The sequence below is a fragment of the Gloeophyllum trabeum genome, assembly GCF_000344685.1.
Source record: "Gloeophyllum trabeum ATCC 11539 unplaced genomic scaffold GLOTRscaffold_00004, whole genome shotgun sequence".
Taxonomy (NCBI): domain Eukaryota; kingdom Fungi; phylum Basidiomycota; class Agaricomycetes; order Gloeophyllales; family Gloeophyllaceae; genus Gloeophyllum; species Gloeophyllum trabeum.
The window spans coordinates 2,358,234-2,377,651 of NW_006920413.1; the positions used below are offsets into that span (position 1 = coordinate 2,358,234).

Consider the following 19,418-nt stretch of genomic DNA (forward strand, 5'->3'; position numbering starts at 1 on the left):
GGGGGAGCTGTTGCTTCCGCGACTTTACCTGACTTTACTCAGGCTGTACTCTACATGTTGTATGCTGGCTTCACTGCTCGCAGTTTTGTATGCAGGAACATGAACATCCAACAGTAGCCTATGCTTATTATTGCCACAACGCTTCATACAGCTGGCGGCGGACCTTCGGAGTGGATAGTGGTGACAAGGCCTTGACCATGTTCAGCACCCGTTTCATCATCAGATCTATGCGGCCTCCTTGCAGCCATCGAGCACCCTTGCAGCCATATGTTGGCCGTATATGTTAATTTGTTGAACAAGGTTGGCTTGTCTCTGCCTCTCATGGAATAAACACGTCCGCGCGGGGAATGCATCGTCCCGATATACTTCACCGCCTGACGCATGACGCCTCTCTGGGAAGCATCCCAATCTTTTGCCACCGTCGGATGGGTAAGCTGCGTGGCTGACAGGATTAGGTAGGGCGTTCAGACCAGATTGAAGCATGTTCGAAATGCGGTTTTGGCCGTCCTCCGTACTTCCCTTCGTTAGCTGGAGAACCGCCTGAGGAGCAAGTCCAACCATGTCGGCCGGTCCACCAGCGCGTTCGATGGCAAAGGATCAAGACTCTCGGGAACCTCAGGATAATGAATCTGCTGCTGCTTCTCGCCAGACTGTGGTAGAAGAGCTTAATGAGCCGGAGGGTTCCCATGCAGAAGTTCCTCCAGACCCGCCGTTCTCCAAAGGCTTTTGGGACAACGATCCAGTCACCACGAAGGCGCGGAAAGCCTATCTCAAAGTATGCGTCATGGCAGTTGTCCTTGTCTCGTTGACCATATGGGCGGTACTCCCCATGTTCTGGGGATCCGAATGGAAGCCAGAGACAGCAGTGCACAACCTAAACGGCTGGATCGTGGTGCGTCAGGACTATTGCGTTACGTTGAGCTGACCAAGTGTTTAAACGCTACAGCTAGAGGCTGCGTGGTGGGTCTCTGCGCTCAAGGCGTTCGAGCAGACGTATGAACAGACATTCCGCTCCTCATCGACGTTGTTCACCTCGCAAGATGAGTCGGAGAGGTGGGAGGAGTGCAAACTCTTGTTAATCGACGAGGTGGAGCGCAGCGAGCGCGCCGCGTTCGCCGGGAAGCGGGGGCGCGATGGGGACGCGGAGGAAGAGTGGGAGTGGGAGGAGATGATTGGGTGTTGGGTCAGGAAGACCGAGTCCCCCGGAGAGGCGAGGATGCCCAAGAGACGGAAGTTGAAGCGAGTCGTGCCTCAGCCTGTCCGAGAGGAGGATGACTACTCGTCGACGTTGGCATGCAGCGACCCGCTCGCCCTGCCTGGTGCCGAGACCTCGTCGCCCGATCCGATCGCTTCGTTCACGAAGGCTCGTGCAGTTGCTCTGTCGGACATCGGTTCCCCTTGTCCTAAGGCCCTGAATGGGACTCGTGCGCATGCCAGGTCGAGTAGCTCCCCCGCGGAGATAGCGCCGATCGGTTCTGCGAGATATTTGCCCGACAGTGATTCCCCGGAAAGCAATCCCTGGGTCGTGAACGCGATTGAACCTGAGCTGCCAACTGTGGACTTGTTTCCTTCGTCGGACGACACGTTGGATCTCTTTGCCTATGGGAGTTCATCCCCGTGATTACTATCGACGTCGTGATATTGCAAAGTTGCTTTCTATGCCGTCATTCTGACCTCCTTGTTTTTTCCTCTCGGGACTACGCGACACACTTGTAAATTTGTATTTTATCAATAATATCATACACTAGGGTTTTCTGCCACTGAGCCCTCTGCCACGATCACTGCATGTCCCATTGGGCGTATTATGATCTTTGCTTGTTCTATGTACATTGCTATGCTACACTGGAACTTCTACATCTATACGAACATTGTGCGCCGAGTATTGGATACCGTGACTGGAATTAGGCGTAAGCGTCTATTGATCTTCCTCTCCTTCCTCTACCGGAGCCTTCGAACCTCTCTCAAAGAGGAACGATATTGACCCTCCAGGAATATCCCTGGGAGAGAGCGACATCTTCGGTTCGTCCAGTGCAGCTATATTGTCGAAATCCGCAGCCTCCAGTAGTGCATCCAGTCGGGATTTAGGTTCCGTAGGCTCCTCGTCTTCCACCTCATCTTCCGGAGAGTAAACGAGATCACGAAGGATGCGATCATGTATGTTTATCTTCGAAGACTTCTGGAGACAGTTGATGTGTGCCCATTCGCCCAAGGTTGCGAGAGCAGCTTTTTGCTTTTGGAGATACTATAGCTCTCGGTCAATGTTGACTGAAGGGGGACATCGTGTCTACTCACGGCCTTGTCCATCTTGTTGATATCCTCAGACTTCAGCTGTGAAGCAACGACGAAGCCCGAAGTCACATCCCCCATATCTTCGTCATCTTCATCGAGGCAGATGCTAGGCGAGGAGTGCTCCACAGGCTTCCTACCATTCGTCGGGTCGCAAGGACATTCCAGAATGTCATGCGTTTGACACCCGGTGTTTGGATGAATTCTGAATATATCACGAAGCTAACGGAACAGTCAGAGGCAGTATTCTCGTGAAAGAGCGAGGACTTACTTCTTTATGGGAGAAGGAATCTGACTTCGACTCAGCCTTGCTCTACGTGACTGGGTAGGTACCTTGAAGAAGAGGTGAAGACGCTGGCTTACCGATCCCATCAGAGCTACAGCAACATGAGGTCAGCTCATTCAAAATATATCTCAAACGTCAACTCACAATCTGCCAGGCCTAATTTTGTCACTTGACGCTGATATATCTTCTCTGCACAGACTTTTTGATAACTCTGCAATGACTTAACGCGTGCGCACTCACCATCGATGGTACCAGCTGTCAAGAAGCGGTAGATGAAGACCGGATGTTTCTGTCCATCTCTGGATGGTGGGTTCAGCCGAAGGATAGGACCTATAATACCACACTAGCTTACCTATGAATCCTAGCCATAGCCTGTAAATCGTGGCTAGGGTGGAGATGAATCATAGATCTCGACAAATATTCTAGGAAACTGCAAACCTTGGGTTCCAGTCTGAGTCGATCAGAACCAATCTTGACGCGCCGATGAGATTCAGCCCCACACCACCAGCCTTGGCGCTCAACAGGAATAAAACTGTTCCACGCAGATCAGCCATGTACCCCAACTATTGTGAGTCAAGTACGTACACCGAGTCGCCTGTGATGACTTATTGAAGTCGTTGACATACTCTTGTCGTTTCGTCGGCGGTGTTTGACTACATTAAATGGAAGAAATGAATGGTCGGGGCTATTACGGTCAGAGAGACCATCCGCACCCATCCAGGCGGTGGTAAGTATAACGCTTCTTCTTGCAGAAGGCCTCGACTACATTCAATGTCGACGTGTAGTGGGATACAATAATGCATTTCTCAGACGTCGACTGGGCATTCAGCGAGTTAGTACGAGTGAGAGTCCTGCAGTTGCTTCACGTACCTCTCGTAATGCCTGAAGCAGATTGGCCAGGGCTGTCAGTTTCCCTGGGTATTGATTTGATCTCAGATGTGGTCACCGATAAGTCAAGGTTTACGCCTACCACTCATAGAAACATCCTCTGGTACAATCCTATCTGGTAAGAGCTTGAGAGCTTCTTGGATAGAGCTCGCTTTGATCATCTTGCCCCCTTGTCCGGGCGACATCTTCGCCTTATCAGCAACCGCTTTGAGGAGCACGGGGCTGTTGCTCAGCTTGGTCAGAATGTTGATGAGAGCGAGCGACTCTGCTGTCGAGCCGCCGATGAGGTTATCAAGCTTATCCACGTTCAGGACCTTCGAGAACATCGACAACTGGAGAGACGTGGGCGTCACGAACACCACATATTCATACTTGGGAGGCAGATAGTTGCCCAGGATACTGGCTTCTCTTCGCAGGACAAAGCTTTTGCTGATCGTTGTCAACTACAACAGAATAGAGTGTCAAGAGTGACGACAACACTTGGTTCGGCAAGTCCTACCTGTGCTTGACGAGCCTGCCCCAGTTCAGCCTCCTTCGATGTGCAGTCGGGTGCACGGCTCTTGAGGATGGGTTGCTCATATACCCGTCGGAAGGTTTTATAATCGTCTAGAAAATCGGTTAATATATACAGGTAGAAAGTAGGAAGATACAGACCCAGGAGCCCAGGGTTGCAGAAGTCGGCCTGAAGATACTCAACAGGAAGCCGAAGGTATATCCAGGAGATACGTACCATCGAATGGAACTCCCCGAGATCATTCTGCACAGGCGTTCCCGAGAGTATAATTCTTCTGGGAGTCTTCAGGGCTTGGAACATCTTTGAAGTTTTGTTCTCACTGGATTTCAGTCTATGGCCTAGAGTACACGGTCAGGCGTGCTTTGCACAGCACTCAAGGTGGCCTCTACCTTCGTCGCATATGATCAAGCCGATGGGCGGGCTATGATAATCCGGTTCAGGTCATAATTAGAGTCAATTACCAGCGAATTTAAACGTACTGGCAATACGCCAAGGCTTCGCTGTGCATATGTCACTGAGGGTTGAGTCTCCAAAAGAGCTGTAAAGGCTTACATGACTGATCGCAACTTCTCATAGCCGATGACCAGTACTTGGTGAATCTTGCTATTAATGTGCTGTAATAAGCGAGAGACCTTTCTCGATTACGGCATTAACTCACGAGTTGATAAACTGCTTGATCTGGTTCTTGTCCTTGTCGCCAATGAAGACCCCGACGCGGTCTTTCCCCAGCCTAACGTCGGTGATTGATCAGGGATCACTCCTCAAGATACAGACACGCCTTCCGTACCATTTATGGAACTCCATTTTCCAGTTCTAAACAAAAGTTAGAGGAGATGTGAAATAAGGCTGGAATCTGTACGATACTCACGTTTACCAAGGAAACTGGACATACAATGAGCACTTTGCCCACCACAGGACCTACGCCAGCGTACGGATTCTGCTCTAAAGAAGGCATCAGATGAGCTAGTGTGACATCGTGAGATACCGCTCACTGAGAAGCGTCCACACGAGAGCTATTGTCTGCCAGGGTTAGGTCAGAAATGAGAAGTGCGAAACTAGGATACGCTAGAGTCATGTTGACGAACCTGAAGTGTCTTGCCCAGACCCCTATTATGACACGTCAGTGTCGTAGAACGAACGGGTTACGACAAACGCACATCTCATCCGCAAGGATGCAGCCTTGACCTTCGTGCTTCCGTAAACCCATAACGCATTCATACATGAACTTGACACCTTGGTAGTTGTGCGTCAATTTAGCCTCCACAATACGACAGCCATGAACACTCACCTTCTTTCTGATGCGGGCGGAGACGCCGGGAAAGGATAGGATCTATCACGACAGGAACTACAGGGGAGTTCCTGGACGTTAAGGTTAGTCGGAACGTAGCTCGGGCGAGACGTAGGGCATTGGTACTACTTTTTGTTGAATCTAGCTATGTGCTCCGGCGTAGGAGCTTTCATTACTACAGAGCCTTCATTTTCGGGGTCATGCCTATCGAGCAAGAGTGAGGGGATACCAACAGGAATGCGCATACACGTACAAAGGACCATATTTCTTTGGTTTTTGAGGCACCTTGGCGTAGAAGTTAGCGGGTGCAACGTACTTCTTGCTCGTCGAGGCAGAATTGAGCGGGGCAGTGGGAGAGCTGAGGGCGTTTGATGTACTCTTGAGAGGTGTAGTAGCTTGGCTAGAGTACGCCGCGGGATCATACTCAGGATCGATGACAGGTTCCTCGACTTGGCCTGTAATAGTAGGCATCTGCGATAAGGGGATTTCTGCATCCAACTCGACTTCTCTGGAGCCGACGAACGTGTGGTAGCCGCTGTATAGAGGATAGTCGGTGCACTTCTTACTCCCCAATCTGCAAAGAAAAGACAGAGTCAGAGGTATACATGTAGCGCATATACGGTGTATGGGTCACATTTTGCCGGTTTCAGATACTAGGGTCAGCTTGTCACCCTTCTGCATGACGAATGCATCTCCATCCCATGTTTTATGCTTTTTCTGCTGATGCTTTCTCCAGTTCGCTGTCCAGTAAGAATCTTTCTGACTCCCGTATATGCGGTTGTCTGCCATCAAGTCCACCGGCTCCAATTGAATGCCTTTCTTTGGGGTGGCCGCAATACCTGCAGTTCTGGATGTCGACCTCACATGATCCGGATTCAACGCGACGGGCTTGAAAGGTTTGGACTGTTTAGGTAGCATATGGCAGGTAGACGGTGCAGTGCTTGATGATGTGCCTGCACCGAAGCAAGCACCGGAAAGATATTCCGACCATGGGATAGGATGATCTATCTCGAGGTCTTTGCCACCCAGATGGAATTCTTTCCCTTCTTCCACAGATTCGTTGACCTTACCGCTCGCTATTCTGTACACAAGTCAATACAGCCCATCGGTGGTTGCAATGTGTGTCATGGCGTACAGTTTGCCTTCCAGATTAACCAAGTTAGCCCCACCCCGGTTTACTACCAGAACAGCGTCTCCATCCCATGTCTTATGCTTCTTCTGCTGAGGAACCCTCCTACGTATACCGTCTCACCAAGCAACGAGCGTGTTTATAGATTAAGGCGCACCATTGTACCATCCAGCACGTCCCGGCGCCTGTCGAACCCGCGTTGTCATCTAGCGCTGGCCTCTTCCCCGGTGCTCCGCTCAAGTCTGGTCCATCGGATTTCCGTTTCGTCCCTGCTACCACGCTTTGAAAACCAGGCATTGCGCTTAAAAGCAGAACAGTGAAGTGTGTCAGAGGCCCGTGCTTGCCAATATTCCCTTCTTACAGACGCGTGACAAGGTGTGACGAGACGCGGACGCGACGCGTCGACACGTCTAATTATAGCCAAAGCCTGCCCCACAAGAACTTCCGCACTATCGCTCCGTTAGCCATTGCATACCCTGAGGCCGATTATATAGGGAATCAACCATGAAGATCCAAGGGGCCGGTGAGTGGCTACGGCGACTAGGGCATTCATTCTCTGCGCGGAACCTGAGCTGGAAGACAGATACAAGCGGATACTACCACCATCGCTTCGGCACAATAATCCATTAGACACCCCTCTCTCGGAATCACCCCAACGAATGCAATCATGAGACAGGAATATGCTAATGAACGCCACTATCTGCGGGAAAACTCTCCGCAGTCCACTTGCATGCTGTGTCCACCACAGGGTCCGCAGACTAGATTTTACCGTAGGCAAGGCGGCCGTCTATCGCGGTCGCCAACACCTTGGTATCCAAGATCTTCTTCTCGTCGACTGACATGATATCCTGAGACAGGACCACATAATCAGCGCGTTTGCCAGGTTCTAGGGATCCCAAGGTTGACTCGGTGAAAGATGCATAAGCGGGATCTATCGTGAGGCCTAATCAAACTAGTCAGGAATGCGTCCGGCACTGCCTCGTCAAAAGGACTAACCTCTCAGAGCTTCCACCCGAGTGAGGCGTTGCTCAGGGAACCTGTTCCATTACGGTGAGGTGGAGATGAATTCCGAAATGCCTCCAAGAATATGATGTACACTCACCATCCACCTGGACCATGCGGTGAGCGCCCGTCCGCCGTAACCCTGGTAATTGCAGCGTGGAAGCCAGCCAGAGGGTTCATATCTTCGACGGGGAAATCGGTTCCTAACGCAATTCGACCGCCGTTATCTATAATAGAACGGAAGGCATAAAGGCCCTTAACACGTTCAGGGCCCTGTAAGAGTATTGCGAAATCAGTAACCAGAAGCCGAAAGGGTGTAAGAACCATCAACTTACTAATCGATCCTCTGCGAACCACATGTCACTTATCCTATGAAGGGGCGCGAATGAGTTGCGATACAGAGGATTCTGAACGGCTTACGCATGTGTAGGTTGTATACTCGCTATCACTACAGAAGTGCTCATTCAGTGCACTCCGGTATGCCGCCAAGACCGAGAAGAAAGCATACCACCGAGCTGCCCGATCCGCGCCATATCAGCGTTAGTCAATATCTGCGCGTGTTCGAGGCGAGGCCTGAGAGCAGTAACATTGACACCCTTCAGAGCTTCTTCGAAAGCATCCAATACGATGCCATTTGCCCTATCGCCGATAGCATGGACGTTCTTCACCAGAGTCAGATGTCACCTGCCAAGTTATCCGCACAGGTGAGAAGCTCACCACTTGCCAACCATCTCTGAGGAACCGGGGGATCACATTATTTAGGACGTCGGCGGACAAACGCATAAACCCGCGGGTACCAGGGTTATCCGCATATGGCTCGTGCAGCTGAAGGTCGGACGAAGTCAGTCAGACTGTATGCGCGATTAACAACTGAGTCTGAAATGTACCGCTGCACCACCAGATCTTAAGGCGCCTAAAGAACACGAGGTGAGATAGCGTGATCTCGTTGATATAACAGTATAGAGCCTCTGACCATCGGCAAATATCTTCACACTGCGAGCGCTTAACCTGCCGTTGCCGGCGTTGATAATCTTTTCGGACTTATCGCCCCAGTAATCAGCGGTCTCGTCGAAAAAAGTCATGCCGTATATGCGGAGCTATACTCAGCAAGGGTGAAAAATCCAAAGATGCACGGGCACAGAAAGCACGTACAGGTAGAGTTCCTTGCTCTGCTTGGCTGCCAGAACAGTGAGATATGCGTGCGGGCATAGCAAAAGGTGGATCCACCCTACCCTTTGAAGAAGGCTAGAGAAACCGGACTAAAGCCAGCGTCATGAATGGAAGTCAACCCATTGGCAAGCGCGTCTTGTACCACGTATTTGAAACGCCGAAGAAGATCCTTCTCAGTCAACGGTGGCTTTTGCACCAGTTCTTGGGCGTTATCAAGAAAGACGCCTGTCCAGCAAAGGAATCAGGTAAGTCGTCGAGGAACCGAGTATCTACTGACCGGTAGGGCGCCCCAACTCATCGCGGACGACGACACCGCCTTCCATGCGGTCAGGCAAGGGTTCCATAGACTGCAGAACGGCCTGAGAAACCCATAGAGCATGCCCATCCTTACTCTGTAACACGACAGGACGACTCTTGACTACTGAGTCAGCTTCAAGGTCTGCCTATCGTGATGGAACAAGTCAATTTCGCATTTTTGGCGTGTTCTAGAATACGAACGGCAGTTGGGAATTCTTGTATCGGCCACGCGGTGTGATCCCAGCCCCAGCCTTCGATATATTTGGAGGTGTCGTTCGCGACGTCGGGCTCAGACTCAATGAAGCGTCTCACCAAAGCCACGGCGGCTGCGATGGAGGTTGAAACAGATATTCAGTGCCGCAGGGCTGGAAGACAAACCTGATACAGTCTTTGCACCTTCCAGGGGCAGCAGGCGACTCGCGCCATATTCTAGCATATGCGCATGTGAATCTGAAGAGCATAAGAAGTGAGAACATACAGAGGCTAGAGGTCAGTTACGAACCACTGAGGCCTGGGACGATTATCGACCCTCGTTTGACGTATCTAACTTCGAGACTGCTGTTGCTCGACTGCGCTGAATGTGCAACGATCCCCCATCGAGCTTTTACCTCATCTTGGGTGGCATATGATTATTTCACGGTGCAGCGATATGATAGCACCTGACTCACCCAGAGAGCCCGCGTCAATGATATGGGCATCTTGAACAAGCAAGCACTGTACACGCTTATTCTCCTCATCCACAGTGTATATGTTATCTCCGTCGCGGGTACACAGTGCGTATGAAGGAGGCAATGGAACATCATTACCAGGCCCGAAAACGACGATAGCAGAGACAGCCAATGATAGCAATATAATCAACACATAAATTGTGCTCCGCCCCCCATCAGAACTGGAGGGCCCGCTTTCCGGTTTGATGTCACCTCCGGCCTTGCGGTTTAGTCCTCCGTTCGAAGGCATCCGGTGGCGTAAGGTAGAAGACATCACCAAAGTGAAGGCAGTCAAGCGGCTCGGTGTTTAGAGGGTGATGACCAGAGTACCTTATAAAGTACTGTAGCAGGTGAGAATTTCAGACACAGCTTCGTCAATTTCACAAAAGCAGACAGTATAAGGCATCAATCTCTTGCTGGGATGGCGACCTCCCCCGGCGTCTCAGATATGACACGCCCGGTAAAATCTCTCAGAATCGGGATGGGGAATTGAAGCAGAGACTGAGGTACCGGCAACTCTCGATCTGATCCAGGGTTGTAAGCGCTGGAGAATAAGGCGCTTCAGTCATATCCGTAGCTCGGCGCCAATCACTCACCGATTCGTACTTACAATGCCCCGACGGTATCGAGGCAAATGCCACGGGGGTTAAACTGCGGAAGCGGAAAGCGAAATAGGCAGGAAATTAGACAAGGGCCACTCTGGACAGACTTCGGAAAGGAAACGATGAAAAACATACAGACTTCGGACTGTAGCTCAAACATACTCCGAAGAGTGTTGGCTGTGCAAGCCAAATATGTCTCCGGTGCTCCCTATTGAGGGATTACATTCGCACGGACACGCTGCCAGACACGTCGACGCGCTGAAGTCGGGCGCCTAATCAAGCACCTTGCGTACTTCTGTGTGGATTTCCCTGACGCTGTGGCCACACCGAGCTACGGCCTCCTCCTGGGATACTGGCTTAGTGGACATGCCGATAAATGACTTCGTCCGAACCAGAGTCCGGCCATTCGCCATGGCCCTGACGTCCCACTTCTTCCTATACAGCATCCTATCAACAGTGGCGGTATCGGCAGCCGTTTTGAATGCCTTAAAGAATTATAGCAACTTCTACTCTGTAGCGATCTACCTTTCGAGGAGCAGCCGCAGTGTTCTTGTAAGTTGTCCTGTTCAATCGTGCTGTTATCATACTACATACGTTCTTTCCAAGATCCTTGTAAACTTCGGCTTCCTCTTGGCTCTACTATGCGGTCGGATGATGCAACGGATATTTCTTGGTCCTCTACAGACGAGGGAGGTCGAGGTGTGTCCTGACTTTTGGTCAATACACTGGAAAGTACAGACAACTCCACCGCTTCATAGCGTCTGTACGACCGCCTCTGGTTTTTTGTCACAGAGTCCTTGCTGGCTTTCACTATCTTCCGGGACGAGTTTGACATGCCCTTTGCATTCATGTTTGGACTACTTCTGTTCATCAAATGCTTCCATTGGCTTATGGCAGATCGAATAGACACGGTAAGCTGCGTATTCCATTACACCTCCTTCAGCTTTTCAATGTGCTGCGTAGATGGACCAAGTCCCGTATCCAGGACCTCCACCTGTATTCCATGTCCGAATGAACTGCTTGTGTGCGCTTCTAGCCTTCACAGATATGGCCATGTTCGTATTCGCAGTGGAGAGTACCTTGGCTCATGGCATTGGAGGCAATTTGCTGTTCGCGAGCGAAGTACGTTGAGTCCCCGCACACTCAGAGCGTTTGCTTGTGCTGATGGGGCGCTACCCAGTATGCAATTCTGATGGCAAGCGCTCTCAACTCCATGGCCAAGTACGTTCTCTCCGTAGTTGACCTGCGCAGAGCGAGATCCCGGGGCGGTGCCGCTGCCCCGCCGTGGGAGAACAAGAGCATGTACGTGTTCTACATTGAACTGGCGACTGGTAAGAATGGATCTCTGGAAGCAGCCGTCGCTATATTAACTGCCTAAATCCAGATTTCCTCAAGTTAACCACGTATCTGACCTTCTGCGGCATAATAGTCACGTTCTACGGACTACCGCTCAACGTGCTTCGCGATGTCTATCTCACGTCGCGCTCCTTCATCACTCGGTTGCGTGCTCTCGTACGTTACCGTACGGCCACCCGGAACATGGACGAGCGCTATCCGAATGCCACGGAGGAAGAGATGAATGCTATGTCGGACCGAACCTGCATCATATGCCGAGAAGAGATGTCGCTCTCTAACACGCCGCCGCCGCCCGGCGAGTCAGGCGCGAACGCGGCTGAACCTCAGGGACAGATACCCGACGGTCCGAACATGACGCCCAAGAAGCTGCCCTGTGGTCATATCTTCCACTTCCATTGCCTGCGATCCTGGCTGGAGCGACAGCAAAGCTGCCCGACATGGTGCGGCCCTTCTTAAATTTCCAACTCCTGGACGTGACATTCTGACGCTCGTATGACAGTCGGCGAACAGTGCTGGAAACGAATCCGCAGGGGGCACAGCCCGGCCAAGCTGCAGCGCGACCTCCTGGACCTCAACCAGGTATGATCCCGATTCCGGACAACTTTTTTGGGCCAGCAGGGGGCCAGCAGATTCCGCCTCAGGGCCAACAACCTCCCCAAGCGAACGCTCCGGGTTTCTTTGGCCGCATCTTTGGCGCTGCCCAGCAACCTCCGATAGTCCCGGGACAATTTGCTGAAGGTGTACGCATGGAACCGCTCCCGCTGCAATGGAATCAACAGCAGCAGCCACTTTACTACCAGCAGAATCCGCAACAGCGACCTCTGCAGGCTGTACCGATATTCCAAGGCTTCCCAGGGCCGAATGGCATCTGGCAACCCTGGGGAGTGGACCAGCGGTGGTTCCAGCCCGAACTCCCTGGACAGGTGCCAGCTGCGCAGGAACAGCCCCCGCCGACACGAACGACACAGGCACCTGCACCTCAACACGACAACACAAATCATTTGGGAGATGGCCCTTCCGCTCCCGGCTCTGCTGCGCCAGGAGGGACAGCATCCGAGCCGGAACGAGCTATCACGCCCAGAGAAGCTGCTGTACAGGCTGCTTTGCGTCGTTTCAACGGTGGAACTCCTCGCCCGGAAACGCTCACCTCGGATTCGCGCGCTTCTTCATCGAATAACATCACAAGTGCGTCCACCCCGGGACCCAGCGATTTGCAGGGGACGAATGGTCAGCAGACGTCTGATGATTCAACAGGCCTGAACATCCCGGCTACTGGCACGTCAAATGGGGACGACAGAATGGAAATTCCTAAGCTGATACCTATCCTGTCCCCTCCTCCGTTCCCTGGCGCTACGAGTTCGTACGTACCTTACAACCCGAACGCACCTGTCGGTTCACAGAGAACCGCTTACCCCGCACCTGATCGTTCAAGTCAAACGCGTCTTCCTAGGCCGTTGGCACAGACGCCTATAGACGAGATAGGGAGGTCTCGTCGACCTCGCATTCCGTTCACCCGGCTCCCCGAGACTCTCACTGAGGAGCAGCTGACACGGTTAGACCAGATCACACGAGATGCGATCGACGAGCGGATCCGCGTCCTCGAAGGAGTTTCAGGGACCGTGTCGCGCTGCGTGGAGGAGCTGCTGAGGGTGCGGAGCGTGCTCCCCAGTGTGCAGGCGGCTCTGCGAGATAACCAAGGCCCGACGCAAAATCTACGCGAAAATTTTGCCGCTTCTTCGAGTAGTAGGGATGCCGCTTCATCATCATCAGCAAGCAGTGGTCAACGGTCCACCGCGGGACCCGATGTGGCGGAAACTCTATTGCAATTGCGAGATGAAGTTTTGGAGCGGACGTGGCGGACGTCCGAGCAAATTTCAGAGGTTGTGTCTGGGGGCAGTGCTCGGGATCCATCCCAACCCCACGTCGGGTCAGAATCCTCAGACTCAGAAGAAGACTGAAGACCCGAACGACTTCCTGTCGTTCGTCGTTGTTGTCCATGGTTTGCAATGTTTTCGATGTTAATAGCGCAATGTATAGTAGGAGTCACCTGTCTGGCATCCTGGATCGCAGTCAAACAGTGAGGTTATTGATGGCCTTTGAGCAGAGCCTCTGCTCTCCTCTTCACAAGATCAGGATCTACGAGAGATTTATCGACCTTTGAGTAGAACGCTTTGTAGATTTTACCGGAGGCTTTGTGTGGGTTTTCTCCGGGTGATACCTGCTCATCCATCGCTTCCCGCAGAAGACGGTCGATCTCGCTCTCCGGAAGCAAAGGAGGCAAGAACGAAGAGAGCAGCTCCACTTCCTTTCGTTCCTTCTCTGCCAGGTCAAGCCGGGATGATTTAACAAATTGCTCGGCGGCGTCGTTCTGTTTGAAGTTTGAGTTCATTTTAGCAGGAAAGTTTTCTGAGTATGGATCAGCCGATGTATAGCTAGTACTCTGACTCACCCGTCTCTGAGTTGCCTTGCGGATGATCGAGACGATACTCGACGCACCTATTTTCTGATCGGGAGACTGTTTGTCTGCAGCCTGAATTTCGGCCAGAACGGACTGAACCGGGAGTAGAAGTGAATACGTCGGAGCTATAAGGGAAAAGAGGCCGGGCGTACTCGGAGCGTTGTGGACGCAAAGGTGTCTTTATTCTTGGATGGATTGAGTTAGAGAGCTTGTCAGGAGCCCGGGTGTACGCGGACGTACCTTCATGGCATTTTTAAGCTCGCTGGTCAGTCGGGCTCTGACGTCTGTTAAGATGAACGATGAAAGGTGGCCGATAATCAGGCAGAAATGAATTACCATCCTGAGCAGTGGCTGAGTAGCGTCTACACGAATTTAAGCCACCCAGAGCTACAAATGAACGGATCCTGCATCTTGACGCGACTGCCACACTATACATGATGGCGCGAGGTTCTTCAAAAGCACTCTTCCCAAGTAGCCGCAAGTAAACAAATTAGCAGGCTCTGCGCAATGGCCGAGGCCGTATTCCTGGACGATGGAGGGAGAAATAGACTTCCAGCAATCGGCGAAACGATAGAGAAGTTTGAGATTTTCCGCACTCAGCAGCCGCTCCACGGCTTACTTATTGGAGTAGGGTATCACCAATTTTGCTCCGCTAATGCTGTGTCCTGATCAAAACAAGAGTGGTGAGTCGTGGTGCACTGTGGACCCGAGTGGGGTATAATTACCTTTCCGGGCTCGGCTGCCTGCGCGAAAAATTCTGAAAGTTCTCTATCGTTTCGCCGATTGCTGTCAAGCACTGACAAGCAGTGCAGTCGACGCGTCAATATCGCACACGGGGAAATTGGCACGTGACTGATATGTTTTCCGTTTCTCTGCACGTACGTCAGCTTCCTGACGCCAGCCTTGTCGGGCGATCCTGTAATTGAGATGTTTTCCTTTGCTCCTCACCATTGCCACCAAGGCGTTGTGGAGACCGCTCTTCAGCGGAGCCCCCCCAGTGAAGTCATTGAGTCACGCAGCAGAACGCGATACTCAGCCACGTATTTAAAAGGTGAGCGAGACTTTGGACGCGAGGCAGGTGAAGAATTGGACTTTTATAAGCATGACATCTGTGGAACCTCCTTTGCCGCCGTCTGGCTCGTATCTGAAGTCGATTACGGAGTCGTCTCATGCTGCGAGAGTTGCTGCGAATGTAGAGGTGCGTATCCATCCTCTACCGTGTGCTTATGAACTCATACTAACGTCGCATGCTTACATGCCGCTAGATCAACACGGAAGCGATCAAGCGGCTGCTCCTCTCCCCCGCATTCACCACTACCTTCCACCGCGTCTCGGGACACCATGGGCTCGCGTTTCCGCTGAACTTCCCCTCGCCCCTCGCGGAGCTCACCTTCCTCTCTACGCTCGCGCTCCTTAACTTCGGCTCGGGCTACCGCGCGGAGCTGCACCGCCAGACGGGGCGCGGCGCGTGGGACTCGATCCGCGCGCTCGTCTTCTCCATGTACCTCGACTCCGACGCAGACCTGCTCTCAGCGCGGGCAATGCAGAGCGTCGGAGAGGGGAAGGTTGCGGAGCTGATGGGCTTGAGCGTACATACGGAGAGGAACCATGAAAGTATACCAGGGGTGACGGTCGGAGAGCTGGGCGGGCCGGCGTACGAGCTCGTGAAGCTTGTTACGGAAACGCTAAATTCGACTGGCGAGGCACTTGTGAGTGGGGGCTATCCGGATCTGGGGGCGTTTGTGGTGGAGGCGCTGAAGACGGCGAGGGGTGATATGGAGGGCGTGCTGGAGAGGCTGGTGAAGGGGATACCCGCGTTTCGCGATATGGCCGTAGTAGATGGGACGCGTAAGTGCTCCTCGTACATCGGATCCCTCAGCGACGCAAGTCTGTCTGAAATGTACTTCCTCCCAGCTATATATTGCTTCAAGAAGGCGCTATTCTTGATCCATGGCGTTTACATCCGCTTCCACAAGCTGTCTCCCCCGCCTTTCCCTATACCGGACACGACTCATATGCCCATCTGTGCTGACAACGTCATCCCTTCCATGCTAGTCTACCTCGGGATCATTGACCTATCCAACGCCGCCACACACTCGTTGTCCTCTATCTTCCCTCATCCCTCCCGGCAAGCCATGGACAAACTCCTAGAAGCACCTAGTCCTTCATTTTCCACTGAAACCACTGCCGATACAAAGAAGGAGCCTCCAAAGGAGGGCCCCGAGCTGACCGTCGAGCAGGCGTTCATCCTACGCGCAGCTGCGATTGAGGCGTGCGAGGTGATTGTCGAGCTGGCGGGGACGATGCAAGTCGAGGGGGACGGTGTGGCATGGATAAAGAGCATCACGCTGCCGGACGTCGATACGTGGTTGTGGGCGGTTGCGAAGGACCGGCCGGATTATAGGAGTTTGGAGAGGTTCGCATTGAAGGGGACTAATTTCTTCTAGGTTAGGTGATGTTGAGTAGATGTGGTTAAACTATTACATGTAGGGCCTTGGCCTTGACTTCATCATTCGTGTTGTTTGTCCATGTTTTCCCACTTTGAAGTGAAAATGCCACAGTTGCACATTCACTCTCAATGTTATTGTTTTGTCTCCTTGATAATGAGTCTACACCCGGGACATGGATCCAGTCTTATCCACCACTGTCATGGGTAGAAGGTAGAAACATGGCCCAAAGAAAGGAGGAAGTATACTGTGACAAGGTAGTTACCTTGCGCACTCATATTGACAGCCTTCAGGACGATCGTCTAAGGGAAACAGGTACGATTTTCCTTTGGTAAACTGCCATCATCCTAATTAAATATCCTCGATGCTCCATTTCGCCCGGTGCTCGATAGAGTACTCGTCAAGGTCTCCCGCAAGGAAGCGGTGCATAGCGGCCCACGCGATCATCGCAGCGTTGTCTGCCAGAGTGACGCTGTTGTGAGTACAATCGGCAGCAGAACGCGGTGCACCATACCTCGACATAGATTGGGAGGGGGGAACAGCAGGTTGATCGGAGAAGTGTTCTCTGATCGGGACAGACACTCGTGTAGCCTACCATGCATGAGTACAGTCAGCATCGCCACCGGTACAGGCAAACGCACCTGCTCCTCAGATACATATTACTCGCCACCCCGCCACTAACCACCACATCCCCGATCCTGAGTCCCCTCTTCGCGCACACCCCCAGCGCAAGCTCAACCTTCTCCTCCAGCTGTGCTACCGCTGCCTCCTGGAATGCCATCGCGAGCCGCCAGCGCTCGCGTGTATCCAGGTTCTGGATTCCGCCGCGCGCATGTATGAAGCGCTCGACGCTCGAATGGAGGGAGGAGAACGAGAAGGCGAGCTGACGCGGCATCGGCCGGGGAATCGATATGTCAGGGCCAACATTGGTATCGCTCCCGAACTGCTGACGGCCCTCGGCGCAGAATGCTTCCAACGCGGCGCCGTACCCTTTCTCTCCCCAGTCGAGCCCGAGCATGCGCGCGACCTTGTCGAATGCGCGGCCGACGCTCTCATCGCCGGTTGTTGCGAGGATCTCGAACTTCGTGAGGGAGGATGCAAGCACGAGGAGACTGTGTCCGCCCGAGACCAGAAGTGTCAGGAACGGAAAGTGAGGGAGGGAGGGCTTGGGGGTGGTTAGAAGAGGCGTGAGGGCATGAGCTTGCTTTGTGTATGAGCGGCGGTAAGTTAGACAATGTTAAATAAGATTGGGACAAGAGGACAGACCATGTGATGGACACCTACTAGGGGCTTGTTCAGCGCTGCTGCGAGATTCTTGGCAGCGTTAGAGGACACGCTGAGGCAGCCGCCAATTCCTGCCGTGTAATTAATTATTCACCCAACACAAACTTGAGCGACTCGCATCTCGGACCAACCTGGGCCTCTTGTGAATGCGATTCCGTCGACTTGCGACATCTCTATCTTGGCCTCTTCCAAAGCCCGCCTTATGGCACCTGGCTAGATCAATGTGGTCAGTTGTGCATTTCGTATATTGCCGTCATCGCGGGCAACAGACTGCGGAAATGAGGCGCACGGCTAGGCGTAGAATGTTTGAACTCCAGTACCTGCTATATCGCTCGGTAAAAGCGGCAAAAAAGACTCCGTCGTCCCCCGTCGACCGCCCGGTGCAAGTCCAACCAAGCAAAAACGCTCTGAAAGCATAAAGTTTGCCTCTCAGCCCTGTTCCCACTCCGAATCTTCGGCCTTCGAGGCTTTGAGATAGCTCCCACCACCAGGGGTATGCGACGGTATCATCTGCCAGTGAACTGTATCGCTTGTAGCATAGCGGTTACAAACAGGATAGGTTCACAATATACGGGCTGAGTATATATCGTCATTCTCCGTGCACGTATACAGTGAATCTATCCAATTCATACTGACGATAACATCAGCCCGCCATACCGGTATGTACAGAAGCAAACACTTTCCAGTGTTTGATAGGACACGTTACGTCTGTAATGCGACGGAGCACCCGTTCCGCAACCCGAGCAGAGCAGCAAGGGCTCCGTTGCGGAAGAAGATGTAGTCTTGAGAACCCAACTGCCATTCACATCACACTGCTTCAGTGCATCGGTACAGCGAAGCAGTCGCTTGGAGGATTCTACGCCCACGTCGCGATGCAACAGGGAACTTACCATGTTCCTTTGATGACCTGCGATGGCAACATATGGATGGATACCCCCAGCACTTGCATGTCTAGTTGTATTGTTTGTAGGTAGAGCCAGTGCCACTATATCATTTTGCCACTCACAGCTCATTCTGGGATACCACGACATTCGATAAAATCTGTCGCTCAGAGGTAACCACGGCGGCGCATGTGTCGTCTGCGGACGATTCCAACGCCAAAACTGTGAAATACCGGGAATAATTGCTAGTGCATCGTAATGAAGCAAGGCGTCGAGGAGCGCAACGAAGCATCCACGAAATGGCAGGAAAGTTGGCAAGAGGTGATCGGGTTTATCGACAGCACAGCCATACCAGGTAACAGAGTTACTAACACATCGAGCAACCGATAATATGACACGCGGTGGCATTCAGTCCCATATGTCAATACAATATTGTGAATTCCACACAACCACCATATACAGTCATATACTCCCCATATGGGAGCTGAGCCACAGACGATCCCCTACAACGGTAATGTCAGGGAATATCAAATAGAAACAAATGCATTACCATATTTGAATATCAATTTCCGCAGATATACCCAGTGATAGAGCAAATATGGATAAATATATGGAACAATGGGGAAGTCCGGTTTTTGGCCTGATACAGTACAATGAATCATAGCTAAAATATCAAAGCACATCTCGGGTTGATAGCGAATCCGGAATATGGATGCAAATAGCGTAACACATAGCATAAAGGTGCGATATACCTGATTCGGGATCGTCCGGTATATAATCGGGCCGCCGACGGGCCGCCAGTGGCTGCATCGGCAAGCCACTC

General features: G+C 52.3%; 7 protein-coding genes across 7 annotated transcripts; 3 read left to right on the top strand and 4 right to left on the bottom strand.

The window, feature by feature from the left end:
• Nucleotides 1–559: 559 nt before the first annotated feature.
• GLOTRDRAFT_127905 (uncharacterized protein) lies at nucleotides 560–1,621 on the top strand (the record flags this gene model as incomplete). The annotated part of the gene is made up of 2 exons (XM_007866439.1): nucleotides 560–892; nucleotides 947–1,621. The coding sequence occupies 2 exons, from the start codon at nucleotides 560–562 to the stop codon at nucleotides 1,619–1,621; spliced, it is 1,008 nt and encodes a 335-aa protein (XP_007864630.1).
• A 294-nt stretch (nucleotides 1,622–1,915) lies between these two features.
• Nucleotides 1,916–6,688, bottom strand: GLOTRDRAFT_127906 (uncharacterized protein; the record flags this gene model as incomplete). Its single annotated transcript, XM_007866440.1, has 30 exons — nucleotides 1,916–2,242; nucleotides 2,293–2,508; nucleotides 2,558–2,599; nucleotides 2,650–2,663; nucleotides 2,717–2,761; nucleotides 2,813–2,871; nucleotides 2,925–2,957; nucleotides 3,011–3,104; nucleotides 3,158–3,225; nucleotides 3,286–3,389; nucleotides 3,443–3,486; nucleotides 3,543–3,903; nucleotides 3,960–4,066; nucleotides 4,115–4,142; nucleotides 4,191–4,312; nucleotides 4,364–4,395; nucleotides 4,454–4,474; nucleotides 4,527–4,577; nucleotides 4,633–4,704; nucleotides 4,762–4,787; nucleotides 4,843–4,916; nucleotides 4,967–4,994; nucleotides 5,060–5,081; nucleotides 5,132–5,207; nucleotides 5,263–5,333; nucleotides 5,392–5,466; nucleotides 5,516–5,836; nucleotides 5,897–6,343; nucleotides 6,398–6,496; nucleotides 6,549–6,688. 30 exons carry the CDS (start codon nucleotides 6,686–6,688, stop codon nucleotides 1,916–1,918), a joined length of 3,219 nt encoding a protein of 1,072 aa, XP_007864631.1.
• A 461-nt stretch (nucleotides 6,689–7,149) lies between these two features.
• On the bottom strand, nucleotides 7,150–9,178 carry GLOTRDRAFT_38159 (amidohydrolase 3; the record flags this gene model as incomplete). The annotated part of the gene is made up of 11 exons (XM_007865737.1): nucleotides 7,150–7,334; nucleotides 7,388–7,428; nucleotides 7,494–7,666; nucleotides 7,729–7,762; nucleotides 7,814–7,841; nucleotides 7,902–8,055; nucleotides 8,111–8,218; nucleotides 8,386–8,433; nucleotides 8,649–8,788; nucleotides 8,841–9,006; nucleotides 9,062–9,178. Coding segments are annotated over 11 exons (1,194 nt in total), but the record flags the coding sequence as incomplete, so codon positions are not given.
• A 1,402-nt stretch (nucleotides 9,179–10,580) lies between these two features.
• Nucleotides 10,581–13,483, top strand: GLOTRDRAFT_92556 (uncharacterized protein; the record flags this gene model as incomplete). Its single annotated transcript, XM_007866441.1, has 7 exons — nucleotides 10,581–10,721; nucleotides 10,776–10,868; nucleotides 10,928–11,080; nucleotides 11,133–11,291; nucleotides 11,350–11,500; nucleotides 11,554–11,965; nucleotides 12,025–13,483. The coding sequence occupies 7 exons, from the start codon at nucleotides 10,581–10,583 to the stop codon at nucleotides 13,481–13,483; spliced, it is 2,568 nt and encodes an 855-aa protein (XP_007864632.1).
• A 125-nt stretch (nucleotides 13,484–13,608) lies between these two features.
• Nucleotides 13,609–14,322, bottom strand: GLOTRDRAFT_127909 (GatB/YqeY domain-containing protein; the record flags this gene model as incomplete). The annotated part of the gene is made up of 4 exons (XM_007866442.1): nucleotides 13,609–13,893; nucleotides 13,975–14,076; nucleotides 14,136–14,168; nucleotides 14,224–14,322. 4 exons carry the CDS (start codon nucleotides 14,320–14,322, stop codon nucleotides 13,609–13,611), a joined length of 519 nt encoding a protein of 172 aa, XP_007864633.1.
• A 763-nt stretch (nucleotides 14,323–15,085) lies between these two features.
• GLOTRDRAFT_38685 (uncharacterized protein) lies at nucleotides 15,086–16,430 on the top strand (the record flags this gene model as incomplete). The annotated part of the gene is made up of 3 exons (XM_007865773.1): nucleotides 15,086–15,185; nucleotides 15,262–15,831; nucleotides 15,898–16,430. The coding sequence occupies 3 exons, from the start codon at nucleotides 15,086–15,088 to the stop codon at nucleotides 16,428–16,430; spliced, it is 1,203 nt and encodes a 400-aa protein (XP_007863964.1).
• Nucleotides 16,431–16,781: 351 nt separating this feature from the next.
• GLOTRDRAFT_38804 (peptidase M22, glycoprotease) lies at nucleotides 16,782–18,887 on the bottom strand (the record flags this gene model as incomplete). Its single annotated transcript, XM_007865777.1, has 7 exons — nucleotides 16,782–16,888; nucleotides 16,945–17,021; nucleotides 17,072–17,634; nucleotides 17,697–17,785; nucleotides 17,846–17,927; nucleotides 18,605–18,665; nucleotides 18,721–18,887. 7 exons carry the CDS (start codon nucleotides 18,885–18,887, stop codon nucleotides 16,782–16,784), a joined length of 1,146 nt encoding a protein of 381 aa, XP_007863968.1.
• Between the last annotated feature and the right edge of the window lie 531 nt (nucleotides 18,888–19,418).